The 27,983-nt window shown below is 36.4% G+C and overlaps 1 protein-coding gene across 1 annotated transcript in view; it reads left to right on the plus strand.

The window, feature by feature from the left end:
- Positions 1–27,983, plus strand: part of Msrb3 (methionine sulfoxide reductase B3) — a 166,167-nt gene that overhangs the window by 132,021 nt on the left and 6,163 nt on the right. The window contains exon 6 of the mRNA XM_020154069.2: positions 22,220–22,317. Within this exon, the coding sequence (XP_020009658.1) occupies positions 22,220–22,317 (98 nt within the window). The remainder of the gene's footprint in view (positions 1–22,219; positions 22,318–27,983) is intronic.

Here is a 27,983-nt window from a genome sequence, read left to right on the forward strand (position 1 = left end):
TCTTGGATTCACATACCATCTTCACTGCTTAATATAGTATAAAGTGACCTTATGAAAAACACATAATCTCTAAACCCCAATCTCTTCACCTGTAAAATAAGAATAGAGTAGTTGTAAAGTTTATATAAGATAATAAATATAAAGCACTAAGTATAGCATCTGACAAATAATAATGGCAATAACAATAGTATGTATTGAAGATGGTCCTGAATATGGCTCGTTAGCCTTACACTTCCTTTTCCAGTCTCTCTGAACCACCTGAGCTAAACAGTGGTGGGGATCTTGGCAGGAACTACTTGGATAAAAGTTTTGCCTTTGTAGACTAAGGACCAGGGAATAGTGTCATAGAACGTGGTGATGAAATTTTGAATGTAGTGTATCATGGAATGAACTTGACTTACAGAGATTTATGGACTCTAAGAGAAAATATTGGCATAGCCACTCATAGTTGTACCCCAGACTTCTTGCTCCCAAGACACAAAGAAGCAGCTAAACATCTGAAGTAAGTCTCTGCCCCAAAAAGGAATCTTGGATACAGGAGGCTTTCTCTTACTCTTATCTTCTTCTTCCCTCAGCAAGATGTGACAGCTCATCTGTGTCTGGACTTCATTATCGGAGGGACTACCAGTTATTAGTAGCCAGTCCTGAACCTAAGTGAGCCAACAACAACAAAAAGCTGTAACAAATCTAAGGAATCCAACAACCAGACAAAGGATTATCAGTCAAAAAAAAAAAAAAATAGGCACATACCTGTAAAAGAACTTCTAGAGAAGACAAGTAAACCAAAAAACAAAAAGAAAAAAGAAGAAAAGAAACCTGATGACAGTAGTTGCTGTAGTTGCTTAATCTAATTATACATTTTTTGTTGTTGTTCAGGGCAGAATGACTCCTTTCCAGGTGAATAATAATTTAAGCCAATAATAAGTTTTCATTTCCCCTGTCAGTGATTGATTTTTGACTTGGATCAGTGTTGTATTCTATTGGTTCAAGGGGAAATTTATTGAGAGGATTTTGGTAAAAATTTTGCTTACTAATAAAGAGACACACTGGTTAAAATGCTCTGTTTTACATTAACCATTATCATATCTACCCGTGGCTTTGAGGATTGCTGTAGCCACTGTGTGACCATGAGTGGTACATCCGTGACATTGTGAGGAAGACAGAAAGAAAAACATATTGTTCCTTGGAAGTGATTATACCACTGACTTGATCAACATGGAACCACCTAAGTATAGAATCCATGATATATGAGATAATAATCTCTTCATTGTTTAAGGCTCTTCTATATGTGTCATTCTTTGTACCTGAAAGAATCTTATCTGATAAAATTAAGGTAATTCATGTCCAGTCCCCAAAAAGTGTTTTGTTGAATTGAAAACATGATTTCCAAACTAAACAATTCAGAAAATGAATTGAAGGAAGCCCCTGTAGAGAATGAATTTTTTTACCTAAAAGAGCAACTGAAAGAAATATCTCAAAGCATGTAGCAAAACCACAAAGAGGTATAAAATGGTAAAAGAAAAATCAAGAGACTTTGTAGAGAGATGGAGGAGGGTTAGCATGAAAATAATGGATGTTTTAGGTAAAAATTTTTTCTAGTCTGAAGAAAGGCTCAAATATACATTTGAATAGGTTACCAAATTCCACCTGGCATTAATGAGGAAGTAAAGTGCCCAAAGCCTAGCAGGGAGATGCTCCCAAAGTTCATGGATAAAGAGAAAACCTTAACTGCTTCCAAGTTCACAGATGGGTAGGGTGGCACTGAAGTCTCATTTGCAACCTGGGAAGCTCGAAGATGGCAAGATAATATCTGTAGCTGTAGAGAAGAAACAGGGAGAAAATGAAAGTTTTCTGAAGGCTAAATCTTAGCTGGTTGGAAGGAAAAGGAAGTGGAACAAGTAAAACATAGCATCTTGATATGGAAAACAATGAGTCTTTGTGGAAGAAGAAGGCTAAATCTTAGCTGGTTGGAAGGAAAAGGAAGTGGAACAAGTAAAACATAGCATCTTGATATGGAAAACAATGAGTCTTTGTGGAAGAAAAAGTATACTATATTCAAATAATAGTAGATAATTGTGTGATGTGCATTTTAGAGCACAGACAAAAGGAAAGTGACGTAAAAGAAAAAATGAACAGGAATTTAGTTAGAATAGCTGAAAAGGGGGGGGAGCACAACATTAAATGAATAACAAATAATGACCTGATGTGGTGGCTCATGCCTGTAATCCCAGCTACTCAGGATTATAGCTACTCAGGAAGTCGATATCAGGAGTTGCCATTTGAGTCCAGCCGAGGCAAAAAAAAAAAAAAACAGTTTTTTGAAACCCCTATCTGAGTTGATAAGCATGGAATGTGGTGAATGCCTGTAGTCCCAGAAACATGGGAGGATATAAGTAGGAGGATCATAGTAGGATAATGGTCTGGCCTGAGGCTGATCCTGTGCAAAAATGTGAGCCTCTTCCTAAAAAATAATTAAAACAAATAAAGGTCAGGGGGAGTAGCTCAAGTGGCAGAGTACCTTTCTAGCAAGCACAAGTACTGAGTTTAAACTGCAGTACTGCCAAAAAAAAAATGAATGATAGATAAAAGTAAAGTGAAAGGAACATAGGTATGCCAGCTATTCAAATATGAATGGACTGAATACTTCCATGGAAAGGCTGGCAAAGGTTGGGTTAAATTCTTATTTGTTACTTATTAGAAACAAAGTATAAAGAAAGCTTGAAAATAAAAGGTGGTTAAAAAGATACTAAACCAAGAAAAATAAAAGAAAAGTAGTAATAGGTCTAATAATATCAGAGTGCAATTAAGCTAAAAAGTGTAAAAGAAGGCAGGGGGATTATGGGCAATAAAGGGGCAATGTGAACAAAACCCGTAAGTACCATGTAACAGCCAGTAGACACATAAATAAATATAAACAGCTCTGGATTGGAATTGTAGAAAGAAAACTTTATTTTAAATTACATAAAGTGGATAATTTTGATATAGTTCTTTCAGAGTGACATGTATGCATTGTCAAAACTAAGGACTTAGAATAAGCAAATGGTATAATCAGCATTGTTAGGAAAAACGCCGCTCTCAAAGAAGGCTCAAGAGAAAACTCACGCCCATAGAGCAAGGTTTAATGGCAGGTCCAAACTGCCAGGCTGGCCGGGGAAAGGATGGCGCAGCCCCGTGTCTAGGCGAGCAGTGGCTTTTATAGAAGGGGGAGGGTAAGGAAGTTAGTACAGGTGCTGTAGTCTCTGGTAGGGGTGGGGCTGTCTTAGAGCGCGGGAATTTGTTTAAGGGCAGGGCTGCCATTTTGGCTGATTCACAAAATGGCGACATTATCGTTCTATCATTCCCCCATTTTTTCTTTAATAATGATGAGGATAGGGGCTGAGGATCAGGAATTGGGGCGAAGCATCGATCTCTTCAACTGCTTCCTGCTGGCAGGGGGTGTTGTATGGGGCAGGATCCTCAGGCTCCTGTGGCGTCCTGGATGGGGCCTTCACAGTAGTTTTCAGGGCGGTTTTGGAGAGGTTGGTGTCCCTGGGGTACAACTGGTTACATTTTTGATAAGCAATGGCAGACATGCAGTGTGATACAAGGGAGGAAGCTTAAGAATAGGAGAGCAAGAACACAGGCATTAGGATGGGCATTGGCCAGGAGAACCACTGTGAAATGTTGTTCCCTAGACAATTTTAAGAGTCCTCCAACTACAGAGAGAGAAATGGGTGGCCATACATTATCTAAGACCCAAATAGGAATATTACGAGGAGCATAAAAAGGTGTCTGCTCAGGGACTGTGTACCTAGGGATCTAAATTCTGCAAAATCCTATAACTGCCAGGAAAACTGTAAGCTGTCTTATGGTATGGGGGTTGGGAAACAGAAGATTGAGTTGATGCATTTATGACTCAGGGAGTGAGTCTGTCCCTTTAAGGCCACACCTAGGTAGGTGACCTGTGGGAGACAGGGGCTGTCAGGATTTAAATGTAACCCTCTTGGATAAAAGAGAGCTTTAGCTCATTATTTTATATAAATTGACACTTTTAACTTTTTAAATGTTTGTTGATCCATTGTTCATTAAATAATGAGTTATTTAGTTTCCAGCTGTTTGCATGTTTTTTGTCTTTACTTTTGTTGTTGAGTTCTAGTTTTACTGCATTGTGATCAGATAGTATGCATGGTATAATTTCTGTTTTCTTATATTTGCTGAGGCTTGCTTTGTGCCCTAAGATATGGTCTATTTTGGAGAAGGTTCCATGGGCTGCTGAGAAGAATGTATATTGTGTAGAAGTCGGATGAAATGTTCTGTAGACATCAAGTAGGTCCATTTGATCTATTGTATATTTTAGATCTTGGATTTCTTTATTGATTTTTTGTTTGGATGACCTATCTATTGATGATAATGGGGTGCTAAAGTCTCCCACAACCACTGTGTTGGAGTAAATATATTCTTTTAGGTCTTTCAGGGTATGTTTGATGAAATTGGGTGCGTTGACATTGGGTGCATACAGGTTGATAATTATTATTTTCTTTTGGTCTATTTCCCCTTTTAATAGTATGGAATGTCCTTCTTTATCTCATTTGATCAATGCAGGTTTGAAGTCTACTTTGTCAGAGATAAGTATTGCTACTCCTGCCTGTTTTCGGGGGCCATTGGCTTGATAAATCTTCTTCCAGCCTTTCATCCTAAGCCTATGCTTATTTCTGTCAGTGAGATGGGTCTCCTATAAGCAACAAATTGTTGGATCTTCCTTTTTAATCCATTTCGTCAAACGTTGCCTTTTGATGGGTAAATTAGGTCTGTTAACATTAAGCGTTAGTACTGATAGGTATGTGGTGATTTAGTTGTCTTAGTTGTTTGAAGGTTTGATTGTGTGTACCTAACTTGATGTTACTCTCTACTGTCTTGCTTTTTCTTTTCCTGTGGTTTGGTGCTGCCTGCCTTTTCATGGTTAAGTTGGGTGTCACTTTCTGTGTGCAGAATCCCTTGCAGAATCTTTTGTAATGGTGGCTTTGTGGTCACATATTGTTTTAGTTTCTGCTTATCATGGAAGACTTTTATTGCTCCATCTATTTTGAATGATAGTTTTGCTGGGTAGAGTATCCTGGGGTTGAAGTTATTTTCATTCAGTGCCAGGAAGATCTCACCCCACGCTCTTCTTGCTTTTAATGTTTCTGTTGAGAAGTCTGCTGTGATTTTGATGGGTTTACCTTTGTATGTTACTTGTTTTTTCTCTCTTACAGCCTTCAATATTCTTTCCCTAGTTTCTGAACTTGTTGTTTTAATGATGATATGTCATGGAGTAGTTCTATTTTGATCTGGTCTCTTTGGTGTCCTGGAGGCCTCTTGTATCTGTATGGGAATTGATTTCTCTAGATTTGGGAAATTTTCCGTTATTATTTTGTTGAATATATTTTGCATTCCCTTTGCTTGCACCTCTTCTCCTTCTTCAATGCCCATGATTCTCAAGTTTGGTCTTTTGATGGAGTCGGTGAGTTCTTGCATTTTCTTTTCACAGGTCTTGAGTTGTTTAATTAATAGTTCTTCAGTTTTTCCTTTAATTACCATTTCATCTTCAAGTTCTGAGATTCTGTCTTCTGTTTGTTCTGTTCTGCTGGATTGGCCTTCCGTTTTGTTTTGCAGTTCTGTTTCGTTCTTTTTTCTGAGGTTTTCCATATCCTGGGTGGTTTCCTCTTTAATGTTGTCTATTTTTGTCCTGAGTTCATTTATCTGTTTATTAATTGTGTTCTCTGTTTCACTTTGGTGTTTATACAGTGCTTCTATGGTTTCCTTTATTTCTTCTTTGGCTTTTTCAAATTCTCTATTTTTGTTGTCTTGGAATTTCTTGAGTGTCTCCTGTACATTTTGGTTGACCATATCCAGTATCATCTCTATAAAATTCTCATTCTGTACCTGTAGTATGTCTTCTTTTAAATTATTCTTATGGGATCATGGGGTTCTTTGGCATAGTTTATCTTCATATTTTCTGTCTTCCTATCATTGCCCTTGGTGTTGTTACTGTCCCTGTACTGTGTTCAATTAAGTATTTTGTAGCTTGTAATAATAACAATGGTGATTTTAGAATGGAAGGGTGAGAGGAAATGGAAAGCAAAGAAGTTAAAGAAAAAGGGAAAAACAAATAAACAGGCAAGTAGGAAAAAACAAAACAAAGAATCAAACAAAAAAGTTTCAAAGATATAAACAGAGCATTACTGTACTAATCAAGAGTAAGCTTAACAGGTATTAGAGAGACAGAGAGAGGATTGAAAATAAAAAATAAAAAAAAGATAAGAATAAAAATAAAAAATAAGTAAATGAAAGAAAATATATATATAAATAAAATAAAAAAAAACAATATGAAAAATAGAAAATAAAAAAAAAAGTCCAAGTTCAAATGCAATGAAGTTTCAGTCTTAATAATTTTGGTGTCCTTCTCAGCCTCCATTCCTGGAGATGGTGCCTCAGATGTTGTTCTGTAGTTGTCTCATCAAAGGGGACACATAAAGTAGAACAAAACTGCACACACACAAAAAAAAAGCCCACAAAGTGTTCCAAGTTCAAATGCAATACAGTTTCAGTAAGTTTTTCAGCATGCAGGTGTAGTTCGGTTGTTGTCTCATCAAAGGTAGGGAGAGAGATAAAAAAAGAGTCTGGAGACAGGTCTGTGAATGGCTATCTGAGGCTGTGGCTCGCCTGCCCACTGCTGTCAGCCTGCTGTTGCTGGAGGCGTTATTTATGCAGATCTCTGGGGTGAGTTTAGCACTCACCTGGCCCCGCAGGCTTTGTTTACTCAGAGTTCTCCTGTGTGCCAGCCACTGCTACAAGCTTTCCCCTTTCCAAGCACGCTGGGGGAGGTGACACTGCACCCACTTTCTCTGGCCTGCATGTTTGTTTACAGCTCACATGGGAAGTGGATCTTCCCCCCATCCTGTGGAGTTTTTCTCCCTCCACCAGTCTCACAAGCTTTCCTGCTCCTGGTTGCTGGACACACGCCCCTGCTCCCGTCGGAGCCTCTCCCGCCCACCCGTCTTGTTTATTTCTAGTTCTGGGAAGGAGTCCCCTCCCTCCTCTTCTGCGCTCAGGGCGCCCCACCCTCTTTGCCATGTGTCTTTATTGTTCTTATTGCTTATTACTCAGTTTCTCTTTTTTCCCCAAGTGGAGGTTGGTCTGTCCAGGGGGCTATGCTGCTCTGGCCCAGGGTTGTCTGTGGGAGTACTGTGTACTGCTTAGCTCACCTTGTCTTCCCAAGCCATCTGGGTGTGGGCGACTGGCGGCCCAGGGGCCCTCCTGGTTTCTCCATTTAATGTGAAGTGGAGATTCTCTGCACTGGCTGGAGGTGTGGAAGGGTCAAAGTTTTGCATCTTCTTGGTGGTTTTGCCTGCAAGGTGTGTCTCCAGCGTCTCTCCAAGATTTCACTATAGGAGGCTCGCTTTCTGCTTCCTCCCTCTAGCCGCCATCTTGGAATTACTCTGCTTTACTTATTTTTTAAGTAGGGCCTCACATTTTTGCCCAGAGCCCATACCAGACTTTGATCTTTATACCTATGACCTCCCACATAGCTGGTATTACAGGTGTATGACACCATGCCAGGTGTAGAAATTTTTGAAAGCTGTAATAACTTAAGGGGAGGGTAACAGTGGGAGGGGGAGGGTAAATGAAGAGGGCAAAGGAGAGTGAATATGGTTGAGGTACTTTGGAAGAGGGAAATAATGGAGGGATGGACCAAACTGGGGTGCAATACATGTATACCTAGTATACCCCTGTATAATTATCATATAGTAATAAAAACGTTTAGGAAAGCTGTTATAGCTGTTGCTGATGAAGGTATGAAGAAAAAGTTTTTCAACTGTGTTTGTTCTGAAAGGACATCTAGAAATATCATTTAAATATAAAAAATACATTTTCTCTTTGGTCTAGCAATCCTGTCTTAAGAATATATCCCATAGAAAGTGAAATTCCACCAGATGTAAGAGCACATGTGCAAGGATGTTACTGCAGTGTGGCTCATAGAGCAAAAGCAGTTGGAAACAAAGTGCTGTCATTCAGGAGATAGCTGCGCAGTGGAAGACTATGTAGCTAACAGAGCATTTATGTTTATGTGTATGAAGGTAGCTAGAATTTTATATGGCTGTAAGAACATAGATACAAATGTAGCCGTACCCTTAGTAGGTTGTTAACATAGATTTCCTATGAGATGGGGATGGGGCCAAGAACAAAGGGAGGAAGTTAAAGTATGTATACTATAGTCACATCTATGCAGTTCTATATGGTTGATAAATGTGTGTAAGACATTTTAAAGGAGCTTAGCAGCAAGGCATTTAAAAAGCAATAATATTAATGTACCTTGGAAGCCAGCAACCAAAGGCAATACCAAGAACAGAGCAAAATGCTGCAATTAATTAGTAGGGAAAAATTTGTGTGAGGGAGACATTACAAATAAAAATGGATAAAAATAAAAACAAAGATCAAAGAGCTATTATATTGGCTCTTAGTTTACCCCATAAGTCAAAGTAGATGATTTTTTGTTTTAAATCCTTTATATAGCACCAGACCTTGGTAAAATTTCCCCTAAGGAAGTTTTCCAATATGGGAAATGTAATTAAAATTCATTTTTGCATAGTATTTAAGACCATGATTTTGACCACTATTTAATAATATTTGGTTGAGACTTTTGTCATATTTTCAACTTAAAAGAAGCTAAATATCAAAAGACATGTATCTGCAATAGTGATATTGCTGCTTTTTGTTTGTGGATACTAACCGAGCTTCCAAAATCTTATTAGAAAGGATCAGAGAGTTTTATAGGTTCCCATAAAATACTACCAAGAGACAGTAATTCATGCTATGAATTACCAGTGACATAGGAATAATAAATAGTTGAGAAATGGCACATTGAATGTTGGCAAAAATTTCCCTAAATATGTTTTTAAAACAAGACATAAATTATCAGAATATGCCTCAGTTTTGATGTAGATTATATCATGTCTTTTTGATGCAATCTATTAAAAATTTTTTATATATTAGGGAATGCATAGTGTTTATCAAAAATATCTGAAATATAGGCATTGAATGATTGTAATATCATTCCCATATTTTTATTCAGCCCCAGTTTGGCTTACTTATTCAAAAGTATTTATTTAGTGCCTACTCAGTACTAAGTGGCTGTATCTTGTACCTGTCAGTCATTTATGGTTTAGTAGGTAGGACTAAACCATAAATATCACTGTATAATTGACAGAATGATTTTGTCAACCTGTAGGCTGTGGAATATATCATGAGTATGATTGGAAATTTCACTGTTTTTGTTATGGAGGTTTAGTGGCACATTAAAATGTGTGTGCAGCACCCATGTTTATTGCGGCACTATTCACAATAGCCAAGTTATGGAAACAGCCAAGATGCCCCACCACTGACGAATGGATTAAGAAAATGTGGTATCTATACACAATGGAATTTTATGCAGCCATGAAGAAGGACGAAATGTTATCATTTGCTGGTAAATGGATGGAATTGGAGAACATCATTCTGAGTGAGGTTAGCCTGGCCCAAAAGACCAAAAATCATATGTTCTCCCTCATATGTGGACATTAGATCAAGGGCAAACACAACAATGGGATTGGACTATGAGCACATGATAAAAGTGAGAGCACACAAGGGAGGGGTGAGGATAGGTAAGACACCTAAAAAATTAGCTAGCATTTGTTGCCCTTAACGCAGAGAAACTAAAGCAGATACCTTAAAAGCAACTGAGGCCAATAGGAGAAGGGGACCAGGAACTAGAGAAAAGGTGAGATCAAAAAGAATTAACCTAGAAGGTAACACACACGCACAGGAAATTAATGTGAGTCAACTCCCTTATCTCAACCAGCAAAAACCCTTGTTTCTTCCTATTATTGCTTATACTCTCTCTACAACAAAATTAGAAATAAGGGCAAAATAGTTTCTGCTGGGTATTGGGGGGGGGAAGAGGGAGGGGGCTGAGTGGGTGGTAAGGGAGGGGGTGGGGGCAGGGGGGAGAAATGACCCAAGCCTTGTATGCACATACGAATAATAAAAATAAAATAAAATAAAATAAAGTTTCAATCCAAAAAAAAAAATGTGTGTGCAGTACCATAGCAAATTTATCCATTTAAATTTCAACTCTCTTCATGTGATGATGTCTGACTTCTACAGTGGCAAACCTATCAGAATTTCAGTGGTCAGAATTAAAGCCATTGAAACTTTTAAACAGCAAAGGCCACTTGTACCCATGAATCTTGATATAGGACTTGGCTCCATAGACTTAGTTTTAGTTCTCTGAGCTACTCAGCATTGTTGATATGAATGGTTTACCTTTATGAGGTCTCTTAGAGTAGGTAGGAGTTTGGAGCTAAATGAAGACTGTCATCAGGTGCCCAAATCAACAAAAAATATTAATGAGACCTAGAGATTCTAGAACTAATTGTATCATGGTATAAAAACTAAAGTATTACCTTTAAATTCCAGATTTCTAGGGTAGCAGAAATATGAATAGAAAATGCACTCAACCAAAACTTACTGAATGTAAGGTACCCTTTTGGGAGCTTGGAATACATTGGCAAGAAAGCAATTGTATCTGTTCTCATGGACTTTACATTCTAATTAAGTAAATACAGACATAATAAACAGCTAGGCATGGTATATTAGAAAGTGATATCTAGTGGAAAAAATAGAGTGGAATAATGGATATTTGGGTGTTGGCAAAAATTTTGCTAAATGATTTTAAAATAAAGACATAGGTTATCAGGTATGCCTTAGTTTGGTACATCATTCCTCTTTGATGTAAGCTATTAAAGTGTTTATATATTAGGGAATGCATAGTGTTTTGATAATTGCTTCAGTTTTGCCATGTGCATACAACAAAGGAAAATGTTTTGTTGAGTAAAGAACTAAGCAATTATTTTGTTTTTAAATTTGTTTTTAATGGCTTTTCTGAGCAATTTGTTCTACTTCAAAATATGTTTTCAAGATGGGTTTTCAGAAATTTAAATTGTAGCAGGTAAACTAGGTTTTAACACAATATGAAAAAGACATAGACCAGTGAAGGATCATAGAAGATTTAAGAAAATAAGGAAATATTTATTTAAGATTGTAGTATGTAAAAGTATATTACAGAATAAAGATCTAAAGCCTATCTAGAAGTTTATGTCAAGAGAATATTTAGATAAGTAAAAAAATTTTTGACAATTAACTGCTTCTTAGAAAGATGGGTAAGATTACATTTTCATGAGGTACATGTATTTAGAAGAGGAACTATTCTGAAATTTTTGATAGGTACCCACTTAAAGAATATAAGTAATAGTTTGTCCAAAACTGCCAAAGGATGCTTTGAGGTGAATATACCTAACTCAGGACTACACTTGAATGGAATATTATTTCATTTTTAGTCTAGATTGCATGTTGCAATGAATAGAATCAGTATTTCTTTGAATTGTCCCTTCTTATATCTCTCCTGGTATTCTTAAGGTCAGTTAAGTCCAGTAAATAATCTTCACTTAGCAAGCAACCAAAATCACCATCTTCCTGTCTGATGTAGCTAATACATTCTAAGCAAACTCCAGACTCCTTATGTAGCTTCCTAATGGATGCCTCGCTGCACTGAAGAGCTTTTTGAAGCAAAATAAAATAATCATCTAAAGTTGAATGCTTTGGGATCAAGGTTACTAGGTTAACACTAAATTTAAAACCAGTTTGAGAGGCATTTTTTAATGGCGCTTAGAAATTATGGTTAAAAGTTCGGGCTGTTACATGTGATGTTGCTCAGATCCTTTGATGATAAAAGTCTACAGCTGACTTATGTGTAAGATATATTTTTTAAAACATTAACTGTGATTTAAAGTAGCAAGAGACAGCATTCAGGCCAGGGAAAATAAAGTTTTCCTCTCCAATTTTTTTGGTTGAAATGGCTTGAGTTCAGTAATATCATTGAACCTGAAAAAATATTATTAATAGCTGCCTCCACAAAAGGAAATAGAGAAGCTGGCCCCTGTCGATTCCTGCTAGAAATATCTGAGATATTTTGAGATTGTAAGAAAACTATGGGTGAAATCCATGCCAATTAGAGATCTTGTGTGTTTGGAACCATTTTAAAATGCTACACAGGGCTCAAAGGGATTAGTAAAGCCTGCTGCAGTGCAGCTATGTTATTAACCTGCAAAAAGAATAGATGCTAGATGTTCACTTGGCTAAAGGACACCTTTGTGTTCTTGACAGTCTTTAGTCATTTGCCCTAAAGTAGATTCAAATGCCTGGACTGATAAGGATGATAAGACTGTATCTGAAATGATCAATGAACATTTTTGAAGAAGTGCACTACTTTTGATAAGCAGGAAAAAATAAACCTATGTTATATTGATACTAATTTTAAATTGCCTAAAGAAAAATAGCAGAAATTATTTGCCTATTTTAAAACATTTCTTCAGTTGGCCCAGAGATAGGCTATCCAAACTAAGTGAGTCTCTCTTTCTTTCTCTCATTCTCTCTCTCTCTCTCTTTCTCTCCTCCCCTTCCCCCCACCCTGGCTTAAACAAAGGAAATTTATTTCTCACAGTATTAGAGGTTGGGAAGTCCAGGATCAGGTTGCTGATTGATTCTGTTTCTGGCAAGGGCTGATTACTGACTTGAATCTTTTTTCTTTCTTAATTTTTTTTTTTACTGTAGTAAAATACGCATACCATAAAATTTACCACATGAACAATTTTTAAGTGTACAGTTCAGTAGCATGAAATAAATTCATGTTGTTGTACATCTGTCACCACTATCCAATTCTATAACTTTTCGTCTCATAAAATTGAAATTCCATACCATTCCACAATAACACCCCTTCCTACTTCTAGACCCTGGCAAGCACCATTCTACTTCCTGTCTCTGTGATTTTCACTACTCTAAGTAGGAAGTTATTAACTTTTAATTAAATTTGATCTTATTGTTAAGTAATGAAATGTATTACATTTTCTTTAGTAATTCAAGAAATAGTTCTATGAGGTAGGTGTTGGGGATATATTAGTAAACAAATTAGTCATGGTCTATGGTGTTTAGTGAAAGAAGTGAACACTAATTTAAAATTACTTACATAAATAAACAATTATAAATCAGGGTACATGGTTTGAAGTAAAAGTACTGGGTACTGCTATTGGTTACCTTTCTGTAGATTAAGTCACTGTTCATGCCTTCTAACCATAAATATTTTATCCTTTGGACTCTGTTCCAGTTCCTTTGTTCTAATTTATGATTTTTTTTTTTTTTTGTGGTACTGGCGTTGAACTTAGGGCCTCAGTCTTGCTAGGCAAACAGTCTACAACATGAGGCACACCTTAGTCATTTTTCCTTTAATTCAGTTAGTAGTCTTTTATTTTTGTCTAAGCTAATGTGGACCACCATTCCTTACTTACACCTCCTGTGTAGCTGGGATGACAGAGGTACACCACTGCCCACTGAAATGCTCTTTTATTTTTTCCACTCACTCTTTTCTCTTTCCAACCTTTAAATACCTGTCTGGTTCACTTCTTTTATATTCACCTCCTACATAACCTTATCCACTACCTTGCTGTCTTTTATTTCCTGATGACTTTCATGTCTATATCTTCTCCCTATTTCTTACTTCCATATACACATATCTGGCTAGTGGAATGGCTCAAGTGATAGAGTACCTGCTTAGCAAGCATGTTGCTCAAAGTTCAAACCCAGTACCAAAACACACACACATACATACACACACACTCCTCTGCCACCTAGATAGCTCCATAAGAAACTAATTTTATGATTTTCCCTAAAAAAATAAACCGTATGTCTTACGTGATTCAGCTAGTCATACAAGCTGGAAAGCTAGTAATAATTTGATCCTTTCCTTCTCCTTCATTGCCCCACATGTGTCACAGTCACTAATATCAGTGAGTTCTGTTCTCTTAATCTTTTTTTGCTTTCTAATTCCATTGCAAATATTCTCATTTAGAGGTTCATCAGTTCTATTCCACTATATAATCTCCTTCTGTTATAATGATTTCACGTTCCCTCTTATCCCTCACCTTCCATTGCTCCTAGAATCATCTTCCTTAAACACAAATGGTATCATGTTAGTGGTCCATTTAAAAGCCTTCAGGTGAGTCCCCAATCATCATGTCATCCAAAAATACCCCCTGGCAGCAGTGCTACCCCCATTTACAACTACTGGGTTGCTTGACAACAGAACAACAACAAAACAGCAAGGTAACTGGCAACCAAAATAAAGTTAATGCTTCAGTAGTACATTGCATTTCAATTTATCATTTCTTCATAAATATTTAGAACCTACAGATTTATCCAGATTTCTAAACCTCCCTGCTTTCCAAGATAAGTATCTTTAAGCATCACTTTTATTTCAAGTACCATTTCATAAAACTGAATGAAACATAGGAAAGGTTTGACAAAACCAGTGATTTTCTTATTGTCATAATTACTGTTAATTCATTTGGCCTGGCTGGAATAGCTTCCTGCTGGAGACCATTGCTTGTTTGCAGTAATGAAAGCATATCATCAGCATATAGGGGGATATTTATCCTTAGATTTAGAATGGAAGAAAAGCAAAAATATAATAAACACTATTAAACAGCCAAACACAAGCTGGAAAAGTAGTCTAAGAAATCTCTTTGTACTGAAGCAGTTAGTCCTGACCTGCTGATTCTAACTCGGAGGGCATTGCAAATGCCATGAAAGTATTTGTCACATATCCTTAGTCACAGAATTAAATATGAGCCAGCTAAAGTTGCTTTACCTTACATTGATTTTAGTTTTTGTTTGTTTATTTATTTCATTGGTTGGTTTTTATGATGCTAGGGATTGAACCCAGGGCCACACTGATGCTAGGAAAATGTTCTACCACTAAGCTACCTCCCCAGCCCTGATTTTTTTTATAGGTATGGTAAAAATTAACTGCAGTTGGGCGAAAAATTATGGTGCCTAAAATCTGTTCCTTCTTAACATAAAATATTATATCGACTAAAGTCTGCAGTTTATTTTCTAAAATGTTTCAGCTTCTTGTTCAAGATGATCAACTCAGCATACATGTTTATTTCTCCTTTCTTTAAGAGACCCCTTAAAATGAGAGTCAGTGAAAGAGAAGGATAAGGAGGAGGAGGAACATACTAGAGTTGGGTGGGGATGTTGGGTAGACAAGGAAGTGTAAACAATCTTTCCAAGAAAAGAAAAAGAGAATGGAGTGTGGCCATGTACTAATGGCTACAACTGACTAAAGAAAGATGCAGCCCCAGATATGTGTGAGTGTTGTGGAGATGCTCAGCAGAATTGCAAAGAACCTCACAGCTCAGAAGTGGCAAGAGCCAAGTGGGGGAGGACAATAAGATACTTAATTGAAAGTCTAAAGAATAGTTAGACACCTTCATACTTACAATGGCAGCTCATCAATTATGCACAAGGAGAACTCCTGGAAGACTGTTCTCTTAAAGTATCACTAACAGCCTGTCTGCAAATTGGGGCTGTTTATGAGGTGCTGATACTGCAGAGTAAACCATTCCCCTTTCAGTATTTAGGGAATCCCAGTATAAACCCTTGTCTGTTGGCAAACAGTGACAATGTTCCCAGGCAGCATTTCTGTTTAGTGATAAGACCTACTAAAGAAACAAATCTATACTATATCTGATAGCAGCAAACCCTACATCAACCCTTCATTCTTAAAGAGAACCTGTTTTCAAGGATTACCAGAGATTTCAAAAGAAAACCAAGAACTTGAAAGAAATAAACCAAACTAAGAAGTACAATTGCCCCCAGAGAAAGCAGAGATATTTGAGAGCATAGTAAAAGAAGTAAAATAAAACAGCCCTCAAATTCATAATCTCATAAGTATTTGAAAGGTATTTTATTTATAAAATAAGATATTATTTTATAAAAAAAGTACAATCACAAACCATGAATAACCTGAAAAAATAAGTCATCAAGAGATGACTACAATGTAATGTCACTTAAATAAAATTGTAAACATAGTTTGTAGATGTAGACATATGTAGAAAATGAATGAAAACTAGTGTGGACTTGTACCTAAAACAATTTCCTTTGGAGCATCAAGAGGTATAGGAGTGGCAAGAAGGTTGGGGTCAGATCTGGCTATAATATAGAAAACAATGTAATTATTTGCTAAATCTGATAATCTGCTAAATCATGATTACCTATTATCTTATGTAGTTTTGCATATACTTGAAATATTTATATTATAAACTATAAAAATTTAAATTTTTGAAATACAGAAAAAATGTGTGCCACTGTATAATAAAGTCATGATCTAAACAAAAAATAAAAAATGTGGTATACCTTTTAACAGTGAAGCAATGAAAAAAAGGAAAAATCTTGATATTAGGCAGGTAGGGATTTTGACAACTGAACCCTCGGAAGGGAATGTAATCCTAGAACTGCTTAGCTTTACAGTAAGCTAAGGTATACAGCACAGTAATAAAGATACTGTTAATTAGTCCTCAACTCTTAGAATGTATAAGAAAAGCACAGAGGACTTAATTGTGCTTGGTCATTGGAATGGGGCAAAGGGCAGGTGGAGGAAGGATGAGGAAGAAGGCCCTTTCACAGAGTGGGAAGTCAGAACATTATTTTCTTGTTATAGGATATTCATGTATTCCTTTATTCACTCATTAGATAGTATTTTGGAACACCTTTTATGTAGCAAGCACTATTTTGGGTGGTTGTCAATACAGTGGTGAACAAAACAAATTCCCTGTTGTTACTGAACTGGCATTCTAGTTCAAGAGGCAGACATTCCCAAGTGAGGTTTCAAAGAAAAATAATATCACTATTAAAAATTTGAAGGGGGAGGGGAGTAGAGTAGTGTAGGTATGAATACTAAATACCTATTTTTCACAAGAAGAAATCAATTCATAATGTCTCAAATAGTATTATCTAATGGTATTATCTAATGGTAGAGATATTTTGTATCTGTGGAAATCGTGGTAGAAATGCTCTATGTGTGTATCTGTTCTAATACAGTAGCCATTAGCTACATATGACTGTAGAGTACTTGAAATGTGGCTCATGTGACTGAGGAACTATAATTTGATTTAATTTTAATTAAATTTAAATTGTGACATGTGGCTGGTAACTACTATATTGGACAGCATAGATTTAAAATGAATGAATCAAGAGGTAGCAACATAAACACATTTTTAGAATTAAGCAAAGAACCTGTTAATCATGGTTTCCTGTGGGTGGGGAGGTTCAAAGGGGAATTTCATATGAACCATCTTGCACTGTTTGATTTTCTACCAAATGCATATATTTGGTTGATAACTACTTAAACTTTTGGAGGGCTAGATTGCAACAAAATGGGTCTTTTAAGGGGAGAAAAGAATTGTTCTTTCTAAAATGAGATAAAAGTTATACTAGAAATGTCAATTCAAGTGAATAATTTTGCAAGAATCAGGGATCTAAGCTTCAAATAATTCTTGTTAGCAGGGGACCTTCATAGAGAATTTTGTCTTGAGGTAGCTAGTAAGGTGAATTGTGGTCAGAGGGGTGAACAGATTCTGACTACAGAAAAATCAAAAGTTACAAAGTCTGAAATATTTAACACTGGTACACACTATCAAATGCAGATCTGCATCTCCAGCTTGTTGTACCAAAGCTGTGCTCAAATATAAATCATCACTATTAAACCATCACTCAAGCCCAACTGGGATTTAATGAAGATAATAAAATATTTGTAATTACCTTCAATTCAATAAATTCTTTTGCATGGATAATTTCTGCTATTTTCTACTGGCTGATCATGTAACTGACTTACTGAGATTTCTAATTTTCATTTAGGTGAAAGGAAGGATGTAGAGAAGTAGAAGCTGTGTAACAATCTTTGTCAAATTAAGAAGAGGGGACTGAGGGTCACACTTTCTAGACATGCTATTAACTTCACCTTGTTTATAACCCGTTACTAGTTTTAACAATTTATTTTAAAGATTTTTGAAAGGAAGGAGGAAGAGGGAGGGATAGAGAGTCAAAGTTTTTGTTAGGAAGCAGTTGGAGTGAAACATTTAAAATTTGTCCACCCTTCCTTGTAGTGAGCCATATCACTATTCAGTTATGTATTAAAGTAGACTCAGAGCAGCTATACAAGCTACATTATGAGTAGGAGTGGAATATTTCTTTTTATTGTAATCTAAAAAAAAAATTGCATTGTAGATGACAGCAAACATTAAAGAACCACTACTAGTAGTATAGCTCACTCTTGTGTTAGAGATATCAATGAGAATGTCCTGGATTTGCTTCATATTATATAAGAAGTATTAGATTATAGCTGCAGATTAACATGGCTGGATGGCTGAATAAATTTGAAGCAGAACTGCTGTATTCCAACTTGCTTGCTTCAGATGCAGTAAGCTGTATTTATCTGCTATCTGGAAATGGGAATTCTTTGAGGCGGAAATGTATTCATTGAAAATAAAATATTCTTGATATTCTCTAGATAGGCTAATGTATAAAAAGTATAGTTTATAGTCTTCGATATGAAATAATAGGCCTACATCCAAACTCATCAAATTAAAACAAAGGGATGCGTTGGGGGTAGGGTGAGTCTTCTCTGTTCATGGGGTTCTCACATGACTTTTCTTTTAAAACGTACATGGAATGCATCCAAAACAAATAACATTTTGTTAGACGAGAAGACCAAAAGGAAAAGCCTAGAGAAAGGAGGATGGATGATCTTTCTTTAATGTCAAAACTGACATAAACACACATTCCCTCCCCCCCTTTTGCTCAAGATAATTTTCTCAACAAGACGCAGATTGCTTCAGTCCTTGCCTATCACCCTTTGAAGCACTTTCCTTATTATTAGCAGTGGGGGCAGGGTTTCCTTTGAGGATTTTTACAGCAGTGAAGAGTTCCTCCTTTAAATACTTTCACATGATGAGGGAATTCCACTTTCAAAGTGCTGTCATCACTGTAGGTTCTCTGTCATATGACAATTTATTCTTGGGTAAAGGTCCTTCTTAGCTTGATTGTCATTAAGGACTTACCTTTCTGATGGATTTTCTTTCTATAGAGCTTCACTTTTTTTCTGAGAGACCTAGCAAATCAACTCAGCATTCTCCTTTGTTAACCTTGTTGGTGAAGTTAGCCATGATTCTCTTTAGAAATGTGTCCCATAACAGGGCATTACAGTCTTCAACATGGTTTCTCTTGTCAACCGCCATCAATCAAGAGTTGAGTAACATACCAGTTATTTCATTGTGAATGCTGCATTTCTTTCTCAGTGCAAAGGGGCACTGTAAATTGGGGTAGTTCTGAAATATCTTTATATATATTTTTAGTGTCTCTTCCAAATTGTTTTCAAACAATTTGTTGTTTGTAATCAACAAGCTATTCAAAGTTAATGGTTTCCCAGCAATATTGAAAGTTTTTGAGAACCTCTAATCCATGTTACCCACCTTCCTGTGCACTTCTGAAAATATGGTTTTCTGGAAATTTTCATGAATATTTAGTTAAGGTAGACAAAATGCATAGCTTTATGATTTAACAATTCATTTGGAAGCAGTTCCTTTGTTCCTAGTTCTTTAGTAAATAATTAGAATTATTAGGAAAGAAGTAAGAAACTCCAGATACAGCTGACAGTTTTCTCAGTGTCACTGCCTAAGGCTAAGTGTGTGTGTGTGTGTGTGTGTGTGTGTGTGTGTGTGTGTGTGTCTCAAACTAGATTTCCTCATTTACATCATGACTCTTGGGCAGTTATTTGAATACTTTGATCATTAGAAGGTGAGAGAATCAATATTGTTTAAGATACATTCATTATCTGCTTCTACCCAGAGTCCCCTAAGTGCAGCAGTACAGCAATCAACTAATTCAGACAAGACTACAGTAAACACATTTCTTAAAATCTGCATCCTTTTTCCTGCTAGAATGTTCAGAAATGAAGGACTTCTGAGCCTTTCATGGAAGAATAAAATGGGATATAAGAAGAGAGTCTAAGAGGAAAGTCTAAATGCTCAGATTCTAGTTTTGGCTTTGCTTTTTACTTCCTTTGTAACCTTGGCAAGTAACTTATCCTTCTGCTCCCTTTCCCCCAGAACCCTGCACAATGAGTGACCAAGATGACCTGCATGTTCTACCATCCTAAGCACATAATAAGGCTACTGCCCTACTCATGTAGTGAGGCTTAATTATAGTGATTGAGCCAAGTTGAATACTACAGAGAGAAACTAGCATGGATATTTCTTAATCTAGTCTGTTAAAAAAGGAGTCTGATGATATTTTCTTTCCTACAGGCCTCTGTGACATGCTGTAATTATCCCACTTGCTTATTTAAGGCTTACTGGAAACACTTGAGCTCTGCCTTTATGCTGGACACCATGGTAGACAGTGACAATACACAGGTCTATGAGTTTAGACAGTCTAGGTGCTCACCATCTAATCAAGGAAGAATGTATGAAAACAGATGAATCAGAAGTTCAATGTGATAAACAGAACAAAATAAGTCTATATAAAGATACAGAGGTATACATAAAAGAGGGAAATATATATATTTGTATATATGTGTGTGTGTATATATATATATACACACACACACAGATGCACACATTCCTCCATATCTATTTTGAATTTTAGAAATAGGAAAATGTTTGTGTGTTAGGGGGAAAGTAGCCTTATGGTAAATTTAAAACCACAACATAAACTCTTGAGTCTTTTTATCTGTTTACTACTGAATCAAGTGTGTCCTTTCCCAGCCCCACATTAGTTGCTTTAAACTACCATCAAAGGAGTTATGTCATGGAAGGTTAAAAAAGAAAATAACACAATGGTTTTTAATTCTTTTCATAGATAAATGACTTTATTTTTCAGTGTCCTTAAGAATCACCATTAAACTGTTTTCACTAGCAGTTGGCACTTCTTTCATTGAATAAACACCTAAATGTGTCAAGTATTCATTGTAAACCAAATATACTGCAGTTTCAAATATATTCAAGAACTATTTAGAATTTAGAAATAGGGAAAAATGAATTTTCTTAAAAATCCTAGTTAGTCTCAGCATAATTAATTTGTGAAATACTATAGTGTAGAAGGTTAAGGTTTTCCTGATATTTGTAGTAATATTGAGCCCGCATCAAGGAACTGTAAAGTGTTTAAACTCATAGTGTTAAATCTGGCACTGACTATGAAAACTATACTTTTGTAGAGTGGGGGATGGGGAGCTTGGGCAAGTTTCTTATAAAAACTTGGTTAGCGTGAGCTGATTTGTTTTGTTGGAAACTGGAAATCATATTGTTGAAGTTTGCATTCTGTGTTCTTTCAATATGTGTATTACCACGAAGCACTGTGTTTTTAAAGTGCTTCCTCTTTTCTACAGGAATAAATTTGGCTCCTAAAAAAGGGGAAAAAAAACAGTAGTATGCCAGCAATTCTGCAGCATCACATCTCTTTTATCATTTGGGTATTTGACTTCGGTTCTGAAACTCCACAAATATTTTGGGGAAATGTAAAAACATGCCCATAAATACGGAACAAAACACCAAACTGTATACTCAAAACATTTGTACAAACATTATGGCCTGCTTACAATAAAATTTCACAAAATGTGAAAGTTTTTTTAAATGATTAGAATTGAAAAAATACTCCATTCAATACAAGGTGTTACCTGGATGCCTGAGGAACACTGCTAGGAAGTGAGCAGGCCTCTTTCCTACAAAATAGGTGCAATGCTCCAAATACACTCTGTTCTAGGAAAGAGACTAAATTGAGATAGACAACAGGTTATTCATCTTTTTATATTTGGATCCAAACTAAGTATTGAAAAAGTATGCTATCTAAACAAGCATGATATAGTTGATAAGTTAACCACCAGACCAATTTGATTGTGTTTTGGAAAATGTTATAATGAAAGATTAATAGTGCTTTAAAGTCATGTGACTGAAGACAGGAGGAAGAATGGTGACAAAGCATTCTAAGTTTAGAAATTCTATGAAAATCTGTTGAATGATCTAAGAAAGTCTCAGGAAACACAAAACTCCAACGCAACTATAATATGAATGTGAGAAATACATTATTTTTAAAAAGTAATTGTACTTTTGCAAAATATTTTATCCTTCAGCTGTTGACCTTTTCCCCCCTCAGGTTGAAAAAGTAAGGCTGAGTCATTTGCTAAAGATTTATGTTATTTGCTTAATATTTCTTTAAAATTGCATTCTAACCCAAGGCTATACTTTTCTCCTCTGTTCTTGTGCCTGTTCTGCCTCAGGTTGGCCTTCCTTCCATGATGTGATCAGTTCTGAGGCAATCACATTCACAGATGACTTTTCCTATGGGATGCACAGGGTGGAAACAAGCTGCTCTCAGGTCAGTTACCCCACCTGAATACCCAATAGGCTGCTCACTCTGTATTGCAAATACTTCAAAGACTCCTGATTGTACTAAATATAGCAGCTAAAGCTGTGACTGTTCACAAGAGGGGCAAAATGAAGTCTTCAGAAGACACAATGAAGGCTTTTTGAAGTCTGAATGATACTTCAGTCTTTAGGTGTTTAGCAAGTCTAATGAAATGCCAGTTGTTGGCTTCAGCACTATTAAACAAAATCATCAGTAGGAAAAAAATCTTCATTTGACTCCATATAATAGGAAGTGGGCTGTTTTGAGGGCATATGAAGATTTCATTATACGGCCTTGTATAACCTAATATAACGATAATGTCCCTCTACCTGCAGTTCTGTGCACCTGCTCTTCAGACGTAGTGACTCCACTGACTGTGATCCAAACATAGTCAATGAAGACCCTAGAAGGAGCTTTTCTTAGGTGAACACTAGGAGAGAGGTTAACTAGAGGCTGTAGAAAGCAGAAGTTCAGTGGTTGGATAGTTGGAGCACAGTAGAAATATGAGAGAAGGTAATTCGTTCTCTGTTTCTCCTAGCATGTAGACTTATCCTCTTTTCAAGGATGTCCTAATTAGTTCTGTCCGTTCTTCTTTAACCAAATTAATGCTGGCTCCAAGGGAGAAAATGAGGAGGGTGCAAAAATAGTTAACATATTGAGACTTAAACTTGTGGATATTTTGTGCTTTAAACCCAGAAACATAGCTAAAACTTCCATGTACACAAAATAAAGCAATGGCATACTCTTAGTAGGCAGTCCACTTCTACAAGTCCACTTTAAATAAGTGAAATGTATAGTTCAAATGTTGTGGCATTGACATTCATTGATATTACAGAGTGTTTTGTCCAGCGATGTCCATTGCACAGATAAGAAGTAGTGGGAGCACAATCAGGCAGCTGCAATAGCAAAGTTGCCTGCCACATGGGCCTCCCGCAGCATTCTTCTGTTTGCCCTTTATCATTTTTCTTTAACCCCTTCATCAGGCACAAGATTTTTAGTGAGTAGGTGGCATATTTACTACCAAGTAGGGAGGGAGATTGGATTGAACCTCACCATCTGATGAACTTCTGTTTTCAATTAAAACAAATAAGGCTGGCAAGTGTACTGTCTTCCAAATTTGAGGACCACTCTCTCCCTTGAAAAAGCAGACTTCATATTTTATCTTGATCATATTTTCAGTTCACTCTTGTTTCTCAGAAATGAGTCTCTGAGCATGATAGTGGAACTTTCTGATGCTGGGTTTCATTCCTGAAGACTCTGATTTAATTGTACTGGGTGCAGCCTTCACAGTAGCATTTTTTAAAGTTCCCCTGGTTAATGCTCACAGTAACTTTCTATGACAGGTGGTTGTTCCCTCCTATTTTCCAGTTGAAGAAAATGAGGCAAAAAATAGGATAATGAGTAAATTTATGGAGATTTAAATAGCAGATCTGAGACTTGAATTTAGGCAGTCTGGCTGGAGAGCTCTTTAGGGAAGGGGGAGGAGAGCAGAGTAAGACACTGGAAAGAGTTATACTAAAATAAAAAATTTTAAATCCCATGATTTCCCAGAAGTTGCTTTAATGCAATTCAGTTTTAAATTCAACTAAATTATAATTGGTGATTTTATAACTTACAAAAATTGAGATTTTATAGTCAAGAATCTAAAATTTTTGACAAAAGGTAAGCAAGATAGTATATGGTAATTTGTAACCTAGGTACATGGTACTTAGTAACCCTCTCTTAAGGCTAATAGTTGTTTTTTGTTTTTGGTTTTGAGCTGCATTTAAGGTTGTTAAATATACTTTCCTTTTTGCTCACATTCATTTTCAAGCATTGAGTCCTATGAAAGCAAAATTAAAAAGACAGAAAAAGTGAGGCATGAGATATTAACTTTCCTAAAGACACTACTATTTTCTGGTTTCTTTGTGACTAACTCTTGTAATTCACAATTGGACAGTGGCCGCAGAGAAAATGAAGCCCACAAGTGTTGCCAAAATTGGGAAACACTCATAAAAAATGTCAAACCAAAACCAGCACAGCTCTTGGCCCTTTGGTTCAATGCCAAGGTTACTATTACTGCTCTTTGGGTTATTCCCTAATAATTGTATGAATAGCTAACACTAACCTATTCCTTTAGCACTAAAGAATGCCATACTTGCTGGGCTCTGCTCTGTGTGGACAGAATAGAGAGTACCACCCAAATACAGTAACAGCACACCACATTGAAGTGTGCTCGGGATCTTTCAATTCTTTATCTTCTAATTTGGGTATTTCACACTCATGCTTATTTTCCTTTTTATGATTTTCTTTTATTGTTTTCTTTCCTTTTTTCTTGTGAGTCCTTTTTACCTTGCCTTTAAAAAATAAGCAAATTATTAGTTCCCATAATAGAGCAACCAGTTGTGGTTTTTTTTTTTCCTTTTTTTTTATTATTCATATGTGCATACAAGGCTTGGTTCATTTCTCCCCCCTGCCCCCACCCCCTCCCTTACCACCCACTCCGCCCCCTCCCTCTCCCCCCCACCCCCTCAATATCCAGCAGAAACTATTTTGCCCTTATTTCTAATTTTGTAGAGAGAGTATAAGCAATAACAGGAAGGGACAAGGGTTTTTGCTGGTTGAGATAAGGATAGCTATACAGGGCATTGACTCACATTGATTTCCTGTGCGTGGGTGTTACCTTCTAGGTTAATTCTTTTTGATCTAACCTTTTCTCTAGTACCTATTCCCCTTTTCCTATTGGCCTCAGTTGCCTTTAAGGTATCTGCTTTAGTTTCTCTGCGTTAAGGGCAACAAATGCTAGCTAATTTTTTAGGTGTCTTATCTATCCTCACCCCTCCCTTGTGTGCTCTCGCTTTTATCATGTGCTCCAAGTCCAATCCCATTGTTGTGTTTGCCCTTGATCTAGTGTCCACATATGAGGGAGAACATATGATTTTTGGTCTTTTGGGCCAGGCTAACCTCACTCAGAATGATGTTCTCCAATTCCATCCATTTACCAGCGAATGATAACATTTCGTTCTTCTTCATGGCTGCATAAAATTCCATTGTGTATAGAACCAGTTGTGTTTTGATTCCTACTTTCTCATTATTAGCACTAGTTTTCATTGTCAGTTTACCTTTTTTTTTTTTAAACCAGTTTACATCATCTCTTTTGTTCACATCTTCCTTTTTTTATTTTTGGTTTTGTTTTATTTGTTTGATTTCATTGCTGGTTTGATGATGAAATGGTGTGAGAAACTTCTTTGAATTGCTTTTCCTTTTTCTAAAATATTTTTTTGAATTCACATGGCTTGTCTTTTCTCTGGAGTGAATTGCATCATTATGACCTGTGCTATGAAGAACCTATTAGATACTATTAGTGTCTTATGGGCATTCTCAGCTGAGTATGTCATATAGAATACTTTCCTTATGGGAAAGGTGGAATATCTAAATACATAGACCCATTTTCTGCCAATTTCTGTAAATGAACTGAGCCTATATAGATAAAATCAGTAGACTTAACATGCCAATCTGACAATATGGTAATATTTTTGCTGATCTATGGATCCCTAATTCTTTCTTTGCATTACAAGTCTTTTTTCCCTCTTTTAATTGTGATCTGAATCAACACCATCCATGCAGTGAATTAGGACTAATGTTTATATTGGAATTGTAGACAGATTGGGAGCTGGTAACTAATCACCTCTTCACAGTACACTGTTGTTTTTCCATGTGTCTGATAACTTTTTTAGGTAATAGTGTTTTTAGTAAAAATTTTTGGAACGTATCAAGATTAATTCAGTCCTATTACCACTTTTCCAAATTTTATAATCAGGTCATTGTAAAGGAAGTGTTGTATAAGAAACTTAGCACACTACCTGACTTTTGAATTGAAAAAAGCAAGGGTGTAGTGACTCTTCATTGCCTTCATTATGGTTGCTACTCATGAAGGAAATAGGTTATCCTGTTGCTTTCTGAATTTCATATTTGTTTCTTTTACCATTCTACCTAGTAAATTGAGGAATTCACTTTGAATGCTTTCTTCCAAAGAGAGGTTTTTCATTTTTTCCTTCAGTAGTGAGCGTGGAAGCCAAGGCTTTGTACATGGTAGGCAAGTGCGGTATCACTGAACTATATTGCCAGCCAAGTTTTATATTTTATTTTGAGTCAGGGTCTCACTAAGTTGTCCAAGCTGGCCTTGAGCTTGCCTTACTCAGCCTCCCAAATACTGGAATTACAGGCATGTCCCGCAAAAGAGGATCTTTATCTTAGATTTCTCTTCTTTGCTGGGCGCAGGTATCTTCTCCCTGGCCACAGCCATTTCCTAATACTTTTCAATGGCAAAGAATCTAACTTAATTTTATTTATATTTTCAGTTTGTGATAAAATACATTAATTCTATTCCAGTTTCAGTGACTACTGTGAGTAATTGTTTGATGACTTTTCTCTAAGCCTCCAAGCCCAGGCTGTTAAGGTGTGCTTTGTCAGGAGTATAAGTTCACTGCAAAGAGGTAAGGTTTGCATGGTAGAAGCTGTAGCTTAGCAAAGTTAAATCCCTCCTGGAAATACTTGGGGAATTCTTTCTTCTTCAGTTCAAAATTCTACATCTGGACCAAATGGGAGACTAATAAATCACTTAACTTTCTGTAATAATCTTTAAGGAAACCAACAGATCTTTGAATTTAGCCAAGTTGGAGTTTATTTGTTACTGATGCTATGACTGCTAGAGTCTATCGTAGAGTCCCTTAGATTTGTTTTAGATCATTTTTAATTTATCCTAAGTTGGCCAAATCAACAGAAAGGTGAATATCCACCAATGCAAAGTATTTCTCAAAAGTTAAGCAGTTTTTGGTAAAACTCCAAACCTTATTAATCTTCTGTAGATGACAACTCATATATTGCTGATGATTAAAGATACCCATGTGTTACAATAGGGTTTCAGACTCACAGCCCATCTCTCTTTTTCTTGATCTTTCAGTAAAGTCATAATGCTAAACTGGTGACTTCACAATCATTTCCTTGGCAAAAGATTAATATCATAAGCACAGAGGAAAAGAGCCTCTACTTACACACAAGTGTCTTCAATAACAGTGGGAGAAAACAGAATATTACTGGCAAAGTAAATTGCTTTTCTTCTTAAAACTGTTTTCTCTCTCCCATGCTGCCCATGTGCCCAAGTGTAAAAGCCCCTCTTTGACAGTGCTTCATGCTATCATGTAGATCAAACACTTACGAGAAAATGACAATAATAAAGCCTGAACATCCCAGGAGTAGCCAGAAGAAAGCCTCTAGGACAAGGGGAAATACATCAGTGCAAAAATATGTAACTGTGTTGAATACACTGTTTGTGTTTCTTATGCACACAATTGAGAATTGCAGTCAGATTTTAAGGAATTATGTTAAATTTGATGCTCAATCTATTTTTTAGGAGATTCTTTCCTTTGGTTCTCTGCAGGTTCTTGCCAGCTTTTCTGAGTGGGAGGCTTAGGTGATAAAGGATTCCTGTGGGAAATAATTTTTTCCTTTTGATCAATTATCTGTGCTTCTTCAGAATGAAGATTAGAATATTGAGTTGTGATATGTATTTACCTTAAAACAAAGAACTGCAAGATCATTAAAAACAATTTTCAAAACACACTGCAAAGATCCTATCCTAAAATAAATCATGAACA

This window comes from Castor canadensis, chromosome 8, assembly GCF_047511655.1.
Source record: "Castor canadensis chromosome 8, mCasCan1.hap1v2, whole genome shotgun sequence".
In the NCBI taxonomy this organism is placed as follows: domain Eukaryota; kingdom Metazoa; phylum Chordata; class Mammalia; order Rodentia; family Castoridae; genus Castor; species Castor canadensis.